General features: G+C 49.0%; 1 protein-coding gene across 1 annotated transcript in view; it reads right to left on the minus strand.

The window, feature by feature from the left end:
* Positions 1 to 23: 23 nt before the first annotated feature.
* Positions 24 to 20,357, minus strand: part of LOC136957804 (potassium voltage-gated channel subfamily B member 2-like) — a 66,263-nt gene continuing 45,929 nt past the window's right edge. The window contains exons 2-3 of the mRNA XM_067251997.1: positions 846 to 2,144; positions 24 to 788 (exon numbers count right to left, since the gene is read on the minus strand). Of these exons, the coding sequence (XP_067108098.1) occupies positions 24 to 788; positions 846 to 2,144 (2,064 nt within the window). The remainder of the gene's footprint in view (positions 789 to 845; positions 2,145 to 20,357) is intronic.

The raw sequence follows: 20,357 nt of genomic DNA on the forward strand, positions 1-20,357 counted from the left end.
CTCGACGGCCCCCCCCCCTACAGTCACATGCTGGTTTCACAGGTGGGGGAGAGCGTCCCATCGCCAGGAATCAGGTGGATCTCAGGTGTAAACATGTGGTTCTCTACTTTGTGTCCACTTTGGTTGCTGTCAGCTTTGCCCTCCCCACCGGCTCCCACCACACCCTGGGTGCAGTTTTGTGCTGACGAGGAACCAACAGCAGCACCTGCCACCTGCATCATGCTCTTCTCCTCATGGTTCTCTGCCAACAAACTCTGGTCTACGGGGTCATCATCTCCTGGAGGGGTGTCCACCACTAGCCTCTGAGGGGACAAGGGGCCGGTCTCCTCCTCAGGGGTGTCTGTGCTGGGGATGAGCGGTGAGGTCTCTCCCTCGGGGGTTTGGTCCTCCAGAAGGCTGGAGCTGATGTCCTGAGGTGACGTGGTGCTGGGGGGGGTGAGGGGACCTTCCTCAGGAGTCTCGGTGAAATTGACCTTCAACCTCGTGGTGTTTACGGGATTGTTGCCCCTCAACGAGCTTCTGATGTTGTCCACAAAGCTGTCAAAGTTCCCCTCCCCATCCTCCTGGTTCTCCTCTTCTGGGGACTGAGCCCCGGCACCTGGCTTGACGGGAACAAACTCGCACAAGCCGTCTTTCAGTACGGCGCCCGGGGTTTCTTCAGAGCTCTCATCTACCGTCGACTCCGGGAGGGTCAACTGACTCAGGTCTAGAGAGGCAGGAACCCTGGGATGTCGGGCGTTGCCGTCTCTAGGGGCTCCAGAGGGCCTGTGGTCGCCCCCTTCACCGAGCTCAGCGGTGCAGCTGGCGAAGCTGTCCACGCTCGACAGGCTCCGGATCTCCGTGACAACCTTGTCTTTCGGGGCAGGCTCCGAGGAAGGCGGGACCTCCTTCATTTCCAGCTCCACTTCCTGTGTTGGTGCAGGCTCGGACTGGGGCTGGTGTTGTGGGGGTTTCTCTGTCGTGGTGAGGGCCGGTGTGGTGCTCATGGTACTAATGGAACTGGTGTTGAGGTTGGTGAAGGACTGAGACTTGCTCATCTGGTTGTACATCTGCTCCAGTGTCTGGGCATTGAGGTGCTGAGGGCTGCCTCTGTAGGGCAGGGGGCTGCCTCTCCGGTGCTGGGGGCTCCTGGGGAAACGCTCAGGGCTGCCAGTGGTGGTGATGGTTATGCGGTGTGGGGAGGCCATCAGGCCTGAGTCAAGGTTCCTGGTGTCCAGTGACCTGAGGCTGGTGTCGGAGGCGACTCGTTTGGGCGTGCCTCCCCAGCGGCTAGGCGTCAGGTGGTTGTCCTGAGAGCACTTGTCCTCTCCCTTCTCCACCACCACATCCATCAGCTCTATGCTGCGGGCGAAGGCGTCCTTTAGGTTCATGGAGACGATGCTGCCGTTCCTCTTGGCCCTCTCCAGGGCCTCCCGCCTCTTGATGGCCTTCTCCTGCCTCTTCTGCTCCTTGTAGAACTCGGAGAAGTTGTTGACGATGATGGGGATGGGCAGGGCGATCACCAGCACACCGGCGATGCAGCAGAGACCGCCCACTATCTTCCCTAGGAGAGTCTGCGGATAGATGTCGCCGTAACCGACCGTCGTCATGGTGATGGTGGCCCACCAGAAGGAGGCGGGGATGCTGGTGAACTTGGTGGCGTCTTCGTCCTTCTCAGCAAAGAAGACCAGGCTGGAGAAGATCATGATGCCCATGGCCAGGAAGAGGATGAGCAAGCCCAGCTCGTTGTAGCTCCTCCGGAGGGTGAAGCCCAGAGACTGGAGCCCTGTGGAATGTCGGGCCAGCTTCAGAATCCTCAGGATTCTCATGATCCGGAAAATCTGGACCACCCTCCGCACGTTCTGGAACTGCAGCACGCTCTTGTTGGACTCTGTCAGGAAGATGGTGACGTAGTAGGGGAGGATGGCCAGGAGGTCGATGACATTCAGAGGCCCCTTGAAGAACTTCCACTTGTTGGGGGAGGAGAGGAAGCGGAGGAGGTACTCCATGGTGAACCAGGCGATGCACACAGCCTCAACGTGGGCAAGCTGGGGGTTGTCATTGGCCTGGCCGAACTCGTCAATGACCTGAAGTTCAGGTAAGGTGTTGAGTGACAGGGCGATGGTGGACAGGATTATAAACAGGATAGATATGATGGCCAGAATCTGGAGAGAGGGAGAAATTATACAGATATCAGTCAAAAAACTGTAAAATATTGTTAAAAAAAATTACACGTACTTTTCATATTCATGTCATGGAGACAGATTTGATCATTAGTATTCTCTCCATGATAAGCAAGAAAACAAACAATATATCACATGTGCACATTTCACTTTAAGAGAGGTTTTGGCTCCATGCGCTGTCATTGGTATATTAATTGACCTCTCTGTGTCAATTTTCTGTAAAAGGGCTAGAATTTTCGAGTTTTTAACAAAATGCGGAAAAAAGAGAGAACATGTTTTATTGATGGGGAGGATTTGGTGCCACCTATTGATTGAATATGTTATAAGAATTGCAACCACACTATTCTAAGTATCTGATGTTGTCTTAAAATAGGTAGCTCAGATTAATGATGAGTGTATTGTTCGCATTAGATTTTCTACACAGAGTTACCAAACATCTTTCCTTTTCCCTCATCAAGGTGACCTGTGGTTGTTAGAGGGCTATGAAGAACATTGACACTTTTGGAGTACACTACAACTGTTGCTACATCCAATTTGCAGTACAGCTTGTTCCTCCCAGAATAGAACTGGTGTGTTATCAACTCTCTCCCCAGCACCCTAGGAAATGACTGCTTCCCCAGTAAATGTAGAGAAAAGTCACATTGGGAGCACATCTGGCTTCCTGGGTTTAAGGTGATTCATCTCCTCATCAATGTCATGTCCATCCATCACAGTGGTCAAATAGTCTCAGGCAACTACAGGCCTTAGAACTTAAACAAAAAATGAAGAAAACATGTTGATGTTTATCAAAACATCCAAAACAACAACTCACACACACACTTACCCACACGCACACAGACCTAATACCTATGACTGTGTGCACCTATTGTCAGATTAGAAATGTTCATGGTGTCTGAATATATCTCTGAATGAACCACAAAAAAGATGGGCAAAGATTCAGGATATCCTCTGATCCCCAGGACTCACACAAACACAGATCGCTGACCTAGATAGAGAACAATGTGCTGACAATCCAAACCTGGAGTCAATACACCCTCAGAAAGTAAAGATAGTAAGAAGGTGTTGTAAAATACTAATGCTAAAATCTTCCTGTGGAATGAATGGGCAAACCCGTCAGCCCTGACAGGGAACTGATCTAGTTCTAGACTGACAGGGAGGAGGAGGAAGAGGAGGAGGAGGCAAAGAGGAAGAGAAGAAAGATGAGTAGGATGTGAAGAGGGGAATGAGGAAGAATGGAAGGAGTAGGAATGGAAAGAGGACAAGCAGGAGGAGAAAATGAGGAATGGTGTAGGGGGTAATATCAAACTTTAATAGACCATACCTGGCCTGCCAATCCATCTAAACCCTTGGGAGAGGCTGGATATTCATAAGATGATATTACGAGATAAGTCAGTATGCATAAGTACGTGTGTGTGTGTGTGTCTGCGTGTGTGCTTGTGTTCTGACCTTGACACCACGGAAGAACAACCACTACTGCTTCCACCTCTCATCCGCCTCCAATTACTCCTCCTCCTCCTACTCCCTTCATCCTCCCCCACTTCCTTCTTTCGCCAGGAGAGATGTAACTTCTTTTGTGTACAGTTGGGATTAGCTGAGTTACTGTGCACACCCATACTGTGCTCTTCCCGCTGCCTCTGCCCACATGGATGGGGGTCAGAAGCGCCTGGCCTCCCCTCTCCAGCTCCGCGGGCCTACCTCGGCGCAGCATCTCAACAAGTACAGCACTTGTACGAGCCGAAACCAGAGGGAGAGCAACTCTCTCTTTTGACCTGAGTTATATATTTAGAAACAAATACATGTATTACAGTTTAATGAGGAGAAATCGCATTCCTGCCAAGGGAAGCAGAAGCAGCATTCTTTAAGGGAAACAAGTGCACTACAACGAAAATGTAAATCCAGGTCCTTATCCAATACACTATCATCTCTCAGTGTGCTTATCTGTAGTGTAATTGGGCACAGTGATTTCCAAGATAATAGGACATTGTAACAGATATATCCTCTCATAGGTGAAGGGAGAGGGCTAGACAATGGCTGGACAACCTCCACTAATACATCACCTAAAACTACAGACTAATCAAAATGTTTTAGCTCAGTCATGGTTTGTGTGACCTTCAGAGTCCCCAGACTTCATTCCTCTCCTTTATCCAGAAAAGACAGAGAGGTGATTGGTTCTCCTGGCAGGAAGTGTTGTTTTTAATTAGTTCTACTTAGGCTAAACCTTTTATCAGCTCCCGGACACAGCTTTGTTGAGCTAGTCTGACTGGCCTAGTATGTTGCCATGGTGACCCGAGGACACATCTTGATTGCTTTCTAACCCCCAACCTTTCTGGCAAGCCTGTTAAATCCTCACCCTGGGTCATGGCCATAGAACCCGGTGACCTGCTTTCTTGTACTGATTGAGAAAAGGTTTTAGCAAAGAATCAGTTCCTAAAACTGGTGAGGTGATTATAATTTTATACCATAAGGATCTTCATTTCCATAACGATATTAAAGTGCTTACAAAACCTGATCCAGAAGCTGAATGCAACATATGGCTTTACATTCTAAAATAAGACGGAAACATTTTGGAGATGTACGGAAGGAGAAACAAGTAGACCGGTGGAATATGCTCAAAACGCTCACAAACACACTCAAAATATCTCCAAGGACCCTCATGTGCCATGGCCGGCAACTGGCACGTCTTGCTACTGAGCCTTCCTGAGGTGTCTGCAACTGACCTTCTGTAATTGAGTGGGAGTAGTTAAGAAGATCAATTACTCAGGTCGCCCCTCATTTGCATGGGCGGCAGAGAACAGGGCAGCGGGTAACTGTGACTGCACGCCACATCATGCCTGCATGTCCTGGAGGAGAGCATGTCCCCACTGCCTGACCTGGAAGTGACCTAGCAAACGTCACGGCAACCACTGTCTGCAAAGGAGTTAACACAGACTAAACCTTGCTACTCAGAACCAAGGGTAATATACCCAGGGATGAGGTATGAAGATTATCCCTGCTATGGTTAGAAAATCAACAGATGTTTCATATAGTTCAGGATATGGATACCTCATTGAGTGCTGACATTAGAAAAATACTAATATGTTTCTCAATATTTTGTCAGACTTTGTCCAGACCTTTACGTTTAAAGTGTCTGGGAGTTAACACTGTACATGTGCTGGACAAGTGCTTACATCAGATCATGTGCTTACGCTACATGAGCTACTCCTTCTTAATCTGGGGCGAGGGTTAATTGGGGTATAACCTTTTACTTTTAATCTCTCTCTTTCACCTTCCACCTATCTCTCAGTCCCCATCTCCATATCTCTTGTCTCTCACTATCTTCCTCTCTCTTATGCTCGCTATCTGTCCCACCTTTCTCTTTCCTCCATCTCTCTCTCTCTCTCTCTCTCTCTCTCTCTCTCTCTCTCTCTCTCTCTCTCTCTCTCTCTCTCTCTCTCTCTCTCTCTCTCTCTCTCTCTCTCTGTCTCTCCTTCTCTCTGGGGGATTTGTCCTGAGGAAACCAGGCTCAGGACATTAGAGGAGTCTGATTGGCTTAGACAGCGAGGTAATGACTTGTTAACAGTGGTTGAGGTGAGTTACATGCTCCAGAAGAGCTGAGCCAGACTGACTCACTGAACTTCCATTCCTGCTGACTAAACAACTAACACAGTTGACATGGAATAGTCGTTTGCGCTAATTCTTTGCACTAATCTGGGCACTGATCAGAAGCCTTGCATCCATTGTTGTGTAACACAATAATAGAGTTTATGTCAAACTAAATGTCTTGGGTAATACCTTGAAAATACCTCCTACAAAAGGCTGGAATGAAGGCGGATGGTTGGCATATGGAAGTCAGTTCTAGCCATTTCCCGCTGTCACCTTCCTCTGGACTCACGGGAGGTCTTCAGGGAGGCCACAACAGGACGTGTCACATGACCCAGCATCTCTAGCAGGAAGGGGTCAGTGCTCCGATGCTGCCGCTTGTCATCTCCACGCCAGCGACCCGAAACATCCGATAATCACCCTGCTGCTTCCCCCGCCCCCCCCCCACCACCTCTCCTCACAAATAAAGGACTTTAACTCCCCCTAACTGCCCTGTCAAATGCTGACAGGTCCTGTGGACACTAATGGTTACGGTCTGCAGCACAGATCAGCACCCCCCCGCCCCCTCCACCCCTGCCCCCTCCATCACCCCATCCCTTCATCTGTCCCCCCGGCGGGAGCGAGAAGAGGAACGACCCTCAACACACCACCAGCAGCCGCCTGTCAGCCGGGAGGAAGCCATCGATTGTGTACACATCACTTTGGAGAGACTGACCTCTGGCTGGCCATGGATAGCCCGCCCTATCGATCCCCGTCTCTCTGAGGCCTGGCCCGAGGCCCGGCCCAAGCCCCGGCCCGAGGCCCGGCCCAAGCCCCGGCCCAAACCCCGGCCCGAGGCTCGGCCCGAGCCGCGGCGCACACCAGGACCTGGAGCTTCAGCTCCTACGCCCACTGTGCCATCGATTCGGTCCGGACAAATTGAGCCATTCCTTAGGTATGATAATCTCCTGCTGCTGAATCAATCATAGTGATTATGCAAATGTGGACTGGTCTTCATCCTGGTGTGATGTACAGTGTGATGTGTAGTTACCTTCCAGAGAGACCGATGGTATGGGAGATGTCTCCGTAGCCTGGTCTCCACAGGAGTCCCACTATCCCCTGGGTGAACTAGACCTAGAACTATGGCCTTTATTATTGACGATATGGAAATTTGTTTTCCTCTGGTCCTCAATCACACTTATACAGCTGGTCTCATCACAAGCCCACTAACTACAGTACTGTTTATGGAACACTGTACCAGACAATACACTCTTATTTCCTTGCTAAGCACCATCAACTTGTACATATTATAATTTTAGATCTGTTGACCACTGATTGGTAGACAGGGGACAGGTATACACCATGCTAGTTTTCCAACACCCTCCTCCTGACCCAGCCACAAAGAGGCAGCACAGACACTGCACGGGAGTGGCCTGACCACAGACAGACAGTCTGGTAGGAGATTATATTTGTCCAACAGGTCCTTTACTGTGATGTGGAAGTTTGGGAAAAAGCCAGAGTCATTAAAGTTTTGGAACCTAAATTAAATGCTAATCAATATATGGGTGATTTGTCTACTCTGAAGCAGTAGTTGAGGAGGTAGTGTGGGTCAGGGGACGAGGACACATGGAGGTGGGGGAGAATAGTGCTTTCCTCTCTTCTTACAGCCTATCATTGAGTTTCTGAGCCACTGGACAAATTGGATTGTTCAGGGAAACCAAATCACTTCCTCTGTGAGGCTTTCAGTCTCAAGACTTTGCTCTAGTCTGCAGCAGACCTCTCTGAACACACGCCTCTGGGGTGAGGTACAACTGCCTCAACACTCTCCTCTACTCTGAGGCAGAACTGCCTCAACACTCTCCTCTACTCTGAGGCAGAACTGCCTCAACACTCTCCCCTAATCTGAAACAGAACTGCCTCAACACTCCTCTACAGTGAAGCAGAACAGAGCAACATCTCTTCAGGATTATACAATGGACACAAAAACTAGACCAAACCAGACTCAACTGAAGACTATTGTATGTTATGCGATGTTATGCGACAGTTTTATATGAGGTAGCTATGGCACAGTACAGGCTCTCTGCATGACATGATCTTACAGTGGCATGGGGATGAGAAACAAAACTAAACACCATCCAAGTAATGTTATGATCAGTGACCTATGCACTTTTGTAAAGCTCTCTCTTGGAAGTCGCTTTGGATAAAAGCGTCTGCTAGATGAATAAATGTAAATAACCCTCACCTGTGTTGCAATTACGAATAATCTTTCTCCAAACAAACCATATTTAATATAGACACCCTAAGAAACGGATGGCATTTATTTAGATGTCAGCCCAGAAGACTAAGCTAAACGTGGGATTAAGAGGGTCAACAGGGGGTCGAGGCTGCGTGGGAGGGTTTAGGACGTTCTGTGGACAGTGTGGGAGGAAACCGCCAAATAGACTCATTAGACTACAGCAGAGGGTGGGGGCTGAATTTCCACATTATTAAAAACACACACACACACACCGAATGATTACCATCTTGACAATAGGCTCCAATGATGTTTTATGCATATTGACATAATCTCATTGTCTCCAGGCGTATTTTATCTATAATTTCTTTGATACCAGGTGTATTTTAATCATGTAGAGCTCTAATGTGACACACAGGAAACAGGTCTGGATTGCTCTTGAGCTCACCCTACTGTATCCATGCAACAGCACTCCAGAAAGTTCCGGCACTGGTGTGTATGTGTGACTATTGTCTGTGTGTGTGTGTGCAGAACAGGGCCGGCCCAAGGCATAAGCGAACTAAGCGGCTGCTTAGGGCCCCCGTGGCCACCAGAGGGCCCCCAAGAGCACATGAAATTACAGTTTAATGTACCGTGTTTCTTTAATTAAACGCTGCTCTCGTTTAAACGCCGCACCAAAAATGAACATTGTGTAATAAACGCCGCCCCAGAAATACGGTAGGAGTAGCATGTCCTGAAATACCTAGTAGCAGCATGTCATTTTAATGAACATTCTCTTGTGTTGTACTAGGGGTCCACTGTAAATACGTTTCAAATATCACATCAACATACCTTACTTAGCAAATTACTCTAGCTAGCTAGAGGCTAGTTGTTACAGTAGTTGGCACTAGAAGGGAAGCTTACGAAAAAATAGCCAGAAAACGAATAGCAGTCTAGCCTATTGCTAACGCCTGTCTAGATTATCTATTGAAAGAACTGGAGAAGCAGGTGCTCTTGCATTAGCAAGCTAAACTAGTTTACAGGCTACAGTAGGTAGTCTAGGCGTTTTCGCTATCTAGCTGTTCTTGCATTCCTTGCAAATCAGCCTTAATAAAAAGCAGATGAGATAGAGCTAGCTAGTCTAACTAACTTTGACATTTGCTCGTTGCTTAATCTGTGATTTAGAAGACAGTACTGTTCAAATTGTCTAAGAACATTTAATGTAGCGAACTAACACGTTAGCATGTTTGAGCAGCTATCCTAGAATACCGTATTTCTTCGATTAAACGGCCCCATAAAGGCTTGGGCCGGCCCTGGTGCTGAAGGTGGGAGGTGCAGTTAACCAATGCCCCTGATGCAGCAGTGTGGGCAGACTGCATATGAAAAGAACCTTAATGAATAACAAATCCACACCCACTCTCAGGCTACCTCACCCTCTGCCTTGAGCCAGGAATATTCATCTCTACATTTCATGAGAGAAAGAGATGGACTGAGACAGAACAGTGGTGAGAGAGAGAAACAGAGAGACGGAAAAGGAGAAGGAGGTATTATTTTAGTTTTCCCCCTAATGCCAATGGCCTGTCTCTACAATTAAACACGCTCAAAGAATCCACTTACCATTCAGGGAACACAACCACATGATAAAGTCCTCATCTAGTCCTTAGTTCATACGAGGACGACAGAGACAGGGTCTGGATGATGTTGTTTACGTTTACATTTAGTAATTTTACAGACGCTCTTATTCAGAGTTACTTACAGTAAGTACAGGGACATTCCCCCCGAGGCAAGTAGGGTGAAGTGCCTTGCCCAAGGACACAACGTCATGTGGCACGGCCGGGAATTGAACCGGCAACCTTCTGATCAATAGCCCGATTCCCTAACCGCTCAGCCATGTTTCCCATCCTGGCGGCTGCACCAGGACTGAACCTTTGGATCGAGGGACAGCATTGGCTGAGATCTGTGCATGAGGTGCTTCCCACCATCTTTTTTAGTCCACAGAAGCCAAAGTAATAACCTCTAACCATGTATGAGTGACTGACAAGGCTTTTTATGTTTGAATCTGAGGGGTGTGACTACTCAGTCTATTTCCAGCCTGATCTATATTTGGAAGGTATTTGTGTGTTATTTTCTTTGTGCTGTGCTGTAAGAGAAAGGACCCAAAGTGGGCTGGTATGAAATATTCATTTATCTGACACACGTTCATTACTTCACTGTGGAACCAGTGACACCAACACACTGGCGCTGAATTGGCAACCCAGTGGTGTGTGGCACAGTGGGGCAGACTATTACCGTCACCGACGGAAGGTTCCGGGTCAATGAGGCGGCACGCTGCTCCTATGCTGGTGGGAAAAGGCCACATAAAGGATATGATGTAGGCTCAGGAATGAGACATGACCCAAACGTTTCCTCAAATGCTACCGTTTCAGAATCCAAACCCCATATCTTCTCGTACTCATCTTGCATCTGCATTCTGGGAATGGGTTGCCTATGGAAACGGCTGAGTTGAACAAACACCTTTCCTTGCAGAGGAAGCTGGCGATATCACAAACAGTTCTCACTTACGAGCTGCTTCCTGTATGAAGGAGCTGCCCTACGCACTGATGAGTCACACCGACAAGCAAAATGTACCCTGGAATCGTTGAAGCTTCATGTAATGACTTGAAACCATTTCATCCATCCTTGAGCGAGACTCACACAGCTTCCAATTAGGTATATTGATGAGTTTATTTATGGGTGCTGGGTGGAGCCTTAAGTGATCTGTTTTCTGTAATAAAACCCCAAGGCTACATCCATCCTATCCAGTGACATCCTGTTATATCCGTTGCCGACATAATATCTAATTCCGGGTGCACTCTAACATATATAGCACACTGAGGTTGAAACATATCAATTTATTCTGCACTCTTAGACAACCTGGATGTTTTTTTGATAACATCCGTAGCAAAGTCAGCAGTTTCTGGAGTGTTTGAATGGGACTAGTGTGACTGGGTGTGCTGAATGTCACTGCAAGGGGACAAGTCTGTCACAGCTCTGCATCCTAAGGAATGACTAGACTGCAGAATCACGTCAAATGACATGATTAGTCTAAATTGGAATTATCTTCCTCTCCTCCTCTCCCTTCAATCTCCCTCCTTTCTCTTTCTCCCCTCCCTCCCCTTTGTCTGTCACTCTCTCTCCCCGACGTCGACAACACAGATATCTGTGTGAGGCCAAAAACAGTGATGGTGAGAAAGAGAGAGAGAGAGAGTGGCAGAGAAAGAGAGGTGTTTATACAAGAACTGATTAAACCATGTCCTTCCACTGTGTCCTTTCACTGCCAGCAGATTGTGTGTGCACGTGTGTGTAGTGCACGTATGTGTGTAGTGCACGTGTGTGTAGTGCACGCGTGTGTGTGTGTGTGTGAGTCTGTGAACACGAGTCCCCGGAGAGACACTCTACGGCCCCCGTTGAGACACAACATAGTTAACCTCTGCCTCGGACATGGCCTGCCTGAGGAAGACAGCAGTATGGGATGTATGCATACCCTCTGCAAGCATGTCATACATACATGCATCCTACTGTTGAACACGAGAACACGCCTTCTGCAGCCGCCACAGCAGCCACACGACGTGTCGGGATCTGAAACCCATCTGAGAGGCTCAAACCACCATGGGTTCTATTATACTGAAGAACAGAGATCGTACATGATCCCTGCTGAAGCATGATAATGGTCTCAGATGTGTTCGTGTGAACAAGAGATAGAGAAACACATGGAGAGAGAGAGACAGAGAGAGACAGAGAGAGAGAGAGTGAGTGAGTGGGAGAAAAATAAAGCGAAAGATAGAAAGCCAGATTGCCAGAATGAAAAGGGAGAAAAAGTGAAATAAAGAAAGAAAGATAGCTAGAAACGGAAGGGAGGGGCAGGAGGGGGGTAGTCCCAGAGTGTGTGTAGGCTCGTGAGAGGGCCAAGCAGACCAGGTTAACGGTGATCCCAGTGAAGTTGTGTCAGCCCGGGTGTCTTCCAGCTCTAATCTCCCTGCCACTCCAGAGGCAGCACCTCCCCAAGCCAAAAACTGCAGAAGGGAAGGCACAGTAAAACAAACAAAGTACCGGGGCGTTGTACGCCTTAATATTCATGAAGCACAAGCGCCGCAAATAACCTTCCGCTGGGCCTCGGTGCCACGCTGACGGGGCTAGCTCAGCAACACAGCTCACCAACATCACGAAGAAGAAATCTCTTACAGGCTCCAAACTTCCTTCTACCTCCGAGTGCGTGGACAAAAATCATGTATCTATGTCGTGAGGGGGATGAGAGGGGTGGCGGAGCAGGTATGTGTCGGAAATGTTATCCCCCTCTCAGGGACTCTTCTGGAGGAGATAAGGACAGGATTAGTGAGGACTGTCGAAGCGGACAGGATGGGGCCTCTCGACACGCGCGCACACTCACACACGCCCACACTCGCGCTCATGTACACACTGTGCGTTTTGTACAACCACACAACCACACAAACACACACACACACACACACAAACAGCTGCACTCAGCAGGAGGCTTCCGATCGGCACACCTTCCTCAGATGAAAAAGAGAATTCCCTCTTCACACTCTCTTCCTCTCACCCCCTTCTCTATCTGTTATGCTCAATGACTAAGCGTCACCTTGCTCTCTGAGTCAAATTCTGTAACCATGGAGATGTCTCAAGGCACGGCGAGCTTAATACAAGCAGAACAGAATGGAGCCGTGATTTACATTATATTACTGTTGCTTTTCAATTATGAAAAGAGTACAGAGAGAAAGGGAGGGAGATTACAAAGACAGAGGGAGAGAGGGAGATAGAGAGACATAGGGAGGGAGAAAGAGTACAGAGGGAGAGAGAGATAGGGTACAGATGCAGAGGGAGAGAGAGCGAGTACAGAGAGAGGAGCAGGGAGAGACAAAGCTTCCTCTGAGCTCGCGGGAAGGGGGGCGGGAGAGGACACAAAGTTCCACAGTTTATTGTCTGCCTCAGTAAAGTTGGGATGTCTTTTATGACAGGATCCTAATATACAGTTGTGAGCTGGAGCACATTCTGCAAAACACAAAGAGAGAGAAAGAGAGGGAGAGAGAGAAATATACAAAGAGGGTGAGCGAGAAAGAGAGAGCGAGAGTACAAAAAGAGAAAGATAAAGACACAAAGAGAGCGAGCGCGAGAGACAGATACAGAAAGAAAGGGAGGATCATTTCACAGGGGTGCAAGACTGTCCACAAGACGCTGCTCCACAGTCCCTTTAAATCCTAATCTTAATTTGTGTGCTTGCGTGCGTGTGTGTGTGTGTGTGCATGTGTGCGCTGCATTCGTACACGTTTCACTGCAATCTCACATCCCCCGTCCGACACGGCTCCTCCCATATTTGGTACGGCAGAGCACATCCCTCCCGCCACAGAAGCCCAGCTCAGGAGCAGGCCTGTTCACTGTCAATCTCAATCCAACTGCAACTAAAGCTATCTGCTTGCAGTGCACATAGATAGCTGGATTGTTAGCTGATAGATTGTTATTCAACTTCAGTCAAGGACAAAGAAACACTTACCAAGCTCATGTGGGCCCTAGACACCTGACACGTAGCTGCACTGTGACTGTTGAAACAGTCTCCTGAGCAAGCAAGGGGTCTGAGATGGAGAGAGATAGGGGATCTGTTTACAAGCAACACTCACTTAATGAGACTCCCTCCAATCAGGAATGAATCGCTCATGAATATATTTATGAGCGAGTGCGAGCATGAGCAAGAGCTGAAAAATAGTAAACACCAGTTACTGAGAGAGGACAACAAAAAGAAAAAGGAAAGGAAAAGCTAAATCTTAGCGCCCCTCTGTTTGTCTGTTAAAAATGGCTTGTTTAATATTCCACTGCAGTTCTGTTTAGAGACAAACCCAACTTCACACTCAAGATGAAATCTCAGCTAGTCAGACTGGTCACAAACGACCCTTCTCCCCCTGATGTGGGTTCAAACATGAGACACACACCTAACATACTGCAAACTGGATCAAACTTGAGACACACCTCTGACATACTGCAAACTGAACATCGGAGTGGCCATGCAGATTCTCTCTAGCAACCCCGTGAATGGATTCACTTGTTTACCAGCAGGCTTAAAAAATGAGGATGACACGGAACAAAAAGCAACACCTAAAGAAGGGGAGCGGGGTGACGGAGAGGGGGACTGGAGGAGGGGCTGAAGTGGAGGTGAAATGTTTCCGTGACACTGTGTCTCAGGAGGACAATGAGGAGGTGTCTCTCCCAGGCTGACCCCCTGGGGTGCGCGGGCTGCACGCCACGCCTACCCGAGGACCTTACCGGCTCGTGTCGAGTGTTCACCTTGCACGGCAACACCATATACATGCACTGGAGTCCACTTCATTACATTACAATTTCAAACAGCTAAAAGGGACGTTCAATAATGACTCAACATGACATGCTCCACAATGGCACACACGATAACAAACCGTCGACACTAATGCGACTCTGATCAAAAACTGAGAGAAACGGTTGCGTAAACGACCATGCAATTGAGTAGAGTGCTGTTTTCCTAGCAGTGGAGGAGGTGTCTGGGCGAAGCGACCAGGCTGGTGTGGATGAGGGGGGGGTTAGTGCCCCGATAAGAGGAAAGCAGTAACGATCGCACGCTCTCTGCCTTTGTCCCGACGCAAATTAGACCGATGATCTCCTGATGGGAGATCGCTAGGAGACGGTTGCCATGGCGTTGGTGTGGTGGTGCATGGCGTGGTTGGGGGCAGAACTGAGAGGGAACGAGGAGGAGGTATTGATAGGTTGGCTGTCCTTGAGAAAGCCCCGATTGGGTTGCCCTCACTCTTCACGGGTGATTTCCGTTAATTAATCCAAATTAGAAAGAATATAAACATTCACTCAGGGGGAGCAGGCACACACACACACACACACACACACACACACACACTGACACACTATGGTTGGGTTACATTATGGGCTGTGTGTACGTATTTTGTGTGTGTGGTTGTCTTTTTGACAACCAAAAAGACAACCACACACACATTTTGTGTTGTTTGAGTGTGCCACTGTAGGAAGCCCCTGAAGGAAGTCCCTGAAACATAGTTAGTGCAGGTGCTCTAGGCAGGTACTTCTGCTGGTGTGTGTGTGTGAATCTCAACTTTCTGCTTCCACAGATTTAAATGACACAGTTTCCATTGGGTGATAAAGAGTGGAAAGCTGGATGCAGATCTATCAGATTATTTGACCATTCTTCCAGCGGGGGAGAGAATGAGAAACCGCTTATAACCTCTGTCTATCCCTACTAAAGATAGACTGCAAATCCTATTACAATTATCCTGAATTACCCTCAGACAGAAAGGACAGTATGAACACACATACAGTACCAGTCTACCAGCTACTGGTACTGTAGCTGCACCTATACCAGTATTACATCTCCTTTAAGCATGTACTGTAAATGCAGAAAACCCACCAATCGAAGGAATTTCGATTGGATATGAGGAATGGCTGTGGGTCACACAGGCCTCCCTGACTCCTGCCAGTTCTTTAACCTTAAGCACATCGTGGATAACACACCTGAGAAAAGCCAGGGAAACACACACACACACACACACACACACACACACACACACACACACACACACACACACACACACACACACACACACACACACACACACACACACACACACACAGATACACACACACACATACACAGATACACACACCATACATTGCACCCTCCCAATCACCCACAAGCTTGGGTAGCTGTAGATGCTCTACTCTGCGTTTCAGTCAATAATATGGTACCAATGGTCGACCTTATTTGATGTCTGCTCATGCATCTTTAAAAGGCTGTATAGAGATTCAACAGTCCCTCTAAAACACCGCACGAACAGCCCAAATGAACAGGACGCAGCAGGAAGCAAGACTTTGAGCTCTATAAGTGTTTACGACATGTGGGTGAACGATACTCCAGACAGTCTTAAAAGAAGGCTTACAGAGATTCATCAACATTACTACACCCAGAAGTGTAACCACAGCTAGTTGTGCAGGACTGCTGCATTTTTTTAAGATCTAATAATGGATCGTAATAAAGAACATTTGTAATCTATAGGTGATATTTCAGAGAGTAAAGATTTAGGAGAGAGGACAGAACAAGGGATGGAGGGAAACAGGCAGATGAATAAAAGTGTGTGTGTGGGTCCTGCGTGCAACCTAAACCATCTTCCGGCCCATGATGCTGTGTGACTTACATTTTGTCCCTGTGAGAGGCGATTCTCACTTCCTCCCCTGACATCAGTGCAGGCCAAGGGTGAACATGAGCCGACAACGTCTAAACCAAACTAGTATCCTATCCACTTTGAGTGTGCCAGGTGATGGGGGTTAGGGTTAGAGGGGGGGGGGGGGATTTAAAGGTCAAAGGTGAGAAGAAAGTACCAGAACAGGTCTGGTAATCCAATTGTATCTGTCTTTGACATACACTTATTTCCACTTCTCTTAGAGCCTGATCCAGAGCACCATGCAGGGGAGAGGAGGGGGGTCAGGAGGAGCGCTCCCCCAGGTTCCCCTGGTCCCCCAGGTTCCCCAGGTCCCCCAGGTCCCCCGGGTTCCCCAGGTCCCCCAGGTTCCTCAGGTCCCCCAGGTTCCCCAGGTTCCTCAGGTCCCCCAGGTTCCCCAGGTCCCCCAGGTTCCCCAGGTTCCCCAGGTCCCCCAGGTTCCCCAGGTCCCCCAGGTTCCCCAGGTTCCCCAGGTCCCCCAGGTCCCCCGGGTTCCCCAGGTTCCTCAGGTCCCCCAGGTCCCCCAGGTCCCCCAGGTTCCCCAGGTCCCCCAGGTTCCCCAGGTCCCCCAGGTCCCCCAGGTCCCCCGGGTCCCCCAGGTCCCCCGGGTCCCCCAGGTCCCCCGGGTTCCCCAGGTTCCTCAGGTCCCCCAGGTTCCCCAGGTCCCCCAGGTTCCCCAGGTTCCCCAGGTCCCCCAGGTTCCTCAGGTCCCCCAGGTTCCCCAGGTTCCCCAGATTCCCCAGGTTCCCCAGCCACCATCTCACTCTCCTCAACATCGGCCACAAAGAACAGGGCCGACTTTTCTGTCCCTTGAAAGCGTGAAAGCGAAGTTCAGTGTTGTTCCTTTGAGTTATGTAAGACAGGCTCCAGGCAGTTCAGTCCCTCTCTGTCCCGTCCTGCTAGTGATGCACAAGCCACTAACACCTCACCAAGTGATTCCTCACTGAGCCAACAAATAGCTCTCTCTCTCTCTCTCTCTCTCTCTCTCTCTCTCTCTCTCTCTCTCTCTCTCTCTCTCTCTCTCTCTCTCTCTGTGTTTCTCTCTCTCTCTTTCTCTCTCTCTCTTTCTCTCTCTTTGTCTTCCTGCATCAGCTAACGTTTAACGTGGTTCACATGCTGCAGGCAAGTCTGTTAACACGTGCAATTACACACACACACACACACACACACACACACACACACACACACACACACACACACACACACACACACACACACACACACACACACACACAAGCAAACAGATGCAGTTCTGTTCACAAGGTTTCAGTACTTAGTTATTCCGTTATGTTAAGAAGTCGAAGCATTATACAAACAAACAATTGATCCAAATACAACAAAACACAAACAAACATTGTTTTAACCAGTATTTCCATCCAAATCCCAGTCACATCTTGCCAATTCAGAAGAAACTTTGTGAAAGTGAGAGAACAAATATCTGGGACAAGGAGTGTGTGTGTTTGTGTGTGTGCGTGTGTATTTGACAGCCAGTACCATGTGGTAACTCTCCCAAGCTTTTAGCGCTTGCGCCCATTAGCCCGCAGTTCTAATGAACAGCATTAGCAAGGTCTTCCTGCAGATTACCTCAACACCCCGTCCTCCTTCCTCCCCAGCTACAAGCACTCCAGTCGCAGACACGGTACAGGACACAGCCACAGGACCCTCTTAGAAAAACCCCACAATCAATGTCAGCCATCGATTTATATTTCATTAGCCTCAGCCAGGTTGCCTTGCAGTGAAAGACCCTTCTGAAAATGCCATTTTGAATGACTGAATGAATGTGGATTACGTGAAGGGGAAATGACTGATAGGAAACAGTAGGCTCTGGGTTACCATGGAAGAGCTAAACCACCAGTACATTATGGAGGTTATTTGATCGAGGCCTTATCTTTCAATCTGCCCTCCACTTCTTTCTCTAATTCAAGTTTATCCATCCCCCATGTATGTTTGTGTGTGTGTGTGATGGAGCCTTAACTGTGAGTAACTTTGCGTGTCAGAGTGTTGAGTAAGCAGTCAGTGTCACGCTGTGAGACTGGGATAAACCCCTGGAGTGTTTGTGTGTGTGATAGTGTGTGATTGTGTGTGTGTGTGTGTTTGTGTGTCTCACGCTGTGTTTCAGTTATTCAGGCACCCGTGAGAGGTCACATACTCCTGGTTGTCCCATGTCCCTGAGGGATGATGTCATGGCCTGTGCTGGTGTGTGTGTATGTGTGTGTTTCCGGGGTCATGTGTCAGTGTAACCAGGGGTTATACAACAGTTGGACATGAACAACAGTGGCTTTACCCTTGGCACCAACATTAGATTCCATTACCCCTCTCCCCCTCTCTCCCTCCACACGCCCACAGCCATCAACAACAGCCGGCGTCAGAGACAGCGTTACTGATTTGAACGTGGTGGAGATGGGTGTCTGTTACCACCAGCGTAGCACCTGTGCGGCATGGCGATGAGCCCGAACATGTGGCGGCCGACCGGGGTAAACAAACAGCGTGCTCCTTTTACATGCCTTCCTGATGATGGGGGGGGTCTGCTTTGGGAAATGAGGCGCACGCACACACCTGTGCGCACACACACACAAATATAACCAAGCGCGGGCACACACAGTACATTTTACATTTACATTTAGTCATTTAGCAGACGCTCTTATCCAGAGTGACTTACAGTAAGTACAGGGACATTCCCCCCAAGGCAAGTAGGGTGAAGTGCCTTGCGCAGGGACACAACGTCAATAGGCACAGCCGGGAATAGAACTGGCAACCTTCAGATTACTAGCCCGATTCCCTAACCGCTCAGCCACCTGACTCCAGTAAATACCAGGAACGAGGACAGACCTTAACTCGGAGCTGGTAGTCCTAATTAAGTACATTTCTTCTTTTGTAATGATTCAGAGCTTCACGTGCCCTTAGGGCTCTAGCCATTCATTGATTGTAGGAGACAAAATACCAATTAAAATGTAGTATGTGACAATGATGAGGAAAGGCTTCCTGTTGGTGGATAATCAATTCCTCAATTATTTCAGCTAAGAAAGCCAACGCTGCTCTCTCTCATTCTTTCTCCCTCTTTCTTTCTTTCCATCCTCTCTCTCTCTCTCTCTCTCTCTCTCTCTCTCTCTCTCTCTCTCTCTCTCTCTCTCTCACTTTCTCTCTCTCTTTCCCTCTCTCTTTCTCTCTCTTTCTCTCTGTCTCTCTCTTTCTCTTTCTACTCCCTGATGTTATCCCCAGTGTACCATTACTGTATTGGATGTACAACAATGTAATATGGATGCCACTGCAGCAGGCAGCTCCTCTGCAGACTAGAGGACTGGAGGAGTGGACTGTGGGAGTGGACAGTGGGAGTGGACTGGAGGAGTGGACTGGAGGAGTGGACTGGAGGAGTGGACTGTGGGAGTGGACTGGAGGAGTGGACTGTGGGAGTGGACTGTGGGAGTGGACAGTGGGAGTGGACTGGAGGAGTGGACTGGAGGAGTGGACTGTGGGAGTGGACTGGAGGAGTGGACTGTGGGAGTGGACAGTGGGAGTGGACTGGAGGAGTGGACTGTGGGAGTGGACTGTGGGAGTGGACAGTGGGAGTGGACTGGAGGAGTGGACTGTAGGAGTGGACTGGAGGAGTGGACTGTGGGAGTGGACAGTGGGAGTGGACTGGAGGAGTGGACTGGAGGAGTGGACTGTGGGAGTGGACTGGAGGAGTGGACTGGAGGAGTGGACTGGAGGAGTGGACTGTGAGAGTGGACTGTGGGAGTGGACAGTGGGAGTGGACTGGAGGAGTGGACTGTGGGAGTGGACAGTGGAAGTGGACTGTGGGAGTGGACAGTGGGAGTGGACTGGAGGAGTGGACTGTGGGAGTGGACAGTGGGAGTGGACTGGAGGAGTGGACTGGAGGAGTGGACTGGAGGAGTGGACTGGAGGAGTGGACTGTGGGAGTGGACTGTGGGAGTGGACAGTGGGAGTGGACTGGAGGAGTGGACTGTGGGAGTGGACAGTGGGAGTGGACTGGAGGAGTGGACTGGAGGAGTGGACTGGAGGAGTGGACTGTGGGAGTGGACTGGAGGAGTGGACTGTGGGAGTGGACTGGAGGAGTGGACTGTGGGAGTGGACAGTGGGAGTGGACTGTGGGATACACATTCATTGACATACACACAAGCTTTCTTACAGACCCCTTGAAGCTGTCCA

This window comes from Osmerus mordax, chromosome 15 (assembly GCF_038355195.1).
Source record: "Osmerus mordax isolate fOsmMor3 chromosome 15, fOsmMor3.pri, whole genome shotgun sequence".
Lineage (NCBI taxonomy): Eukaryota > Metazoa > Chordata > Actinopteri > Osmeriformes > Osmeridae > Osmerus > Osmerus mordax.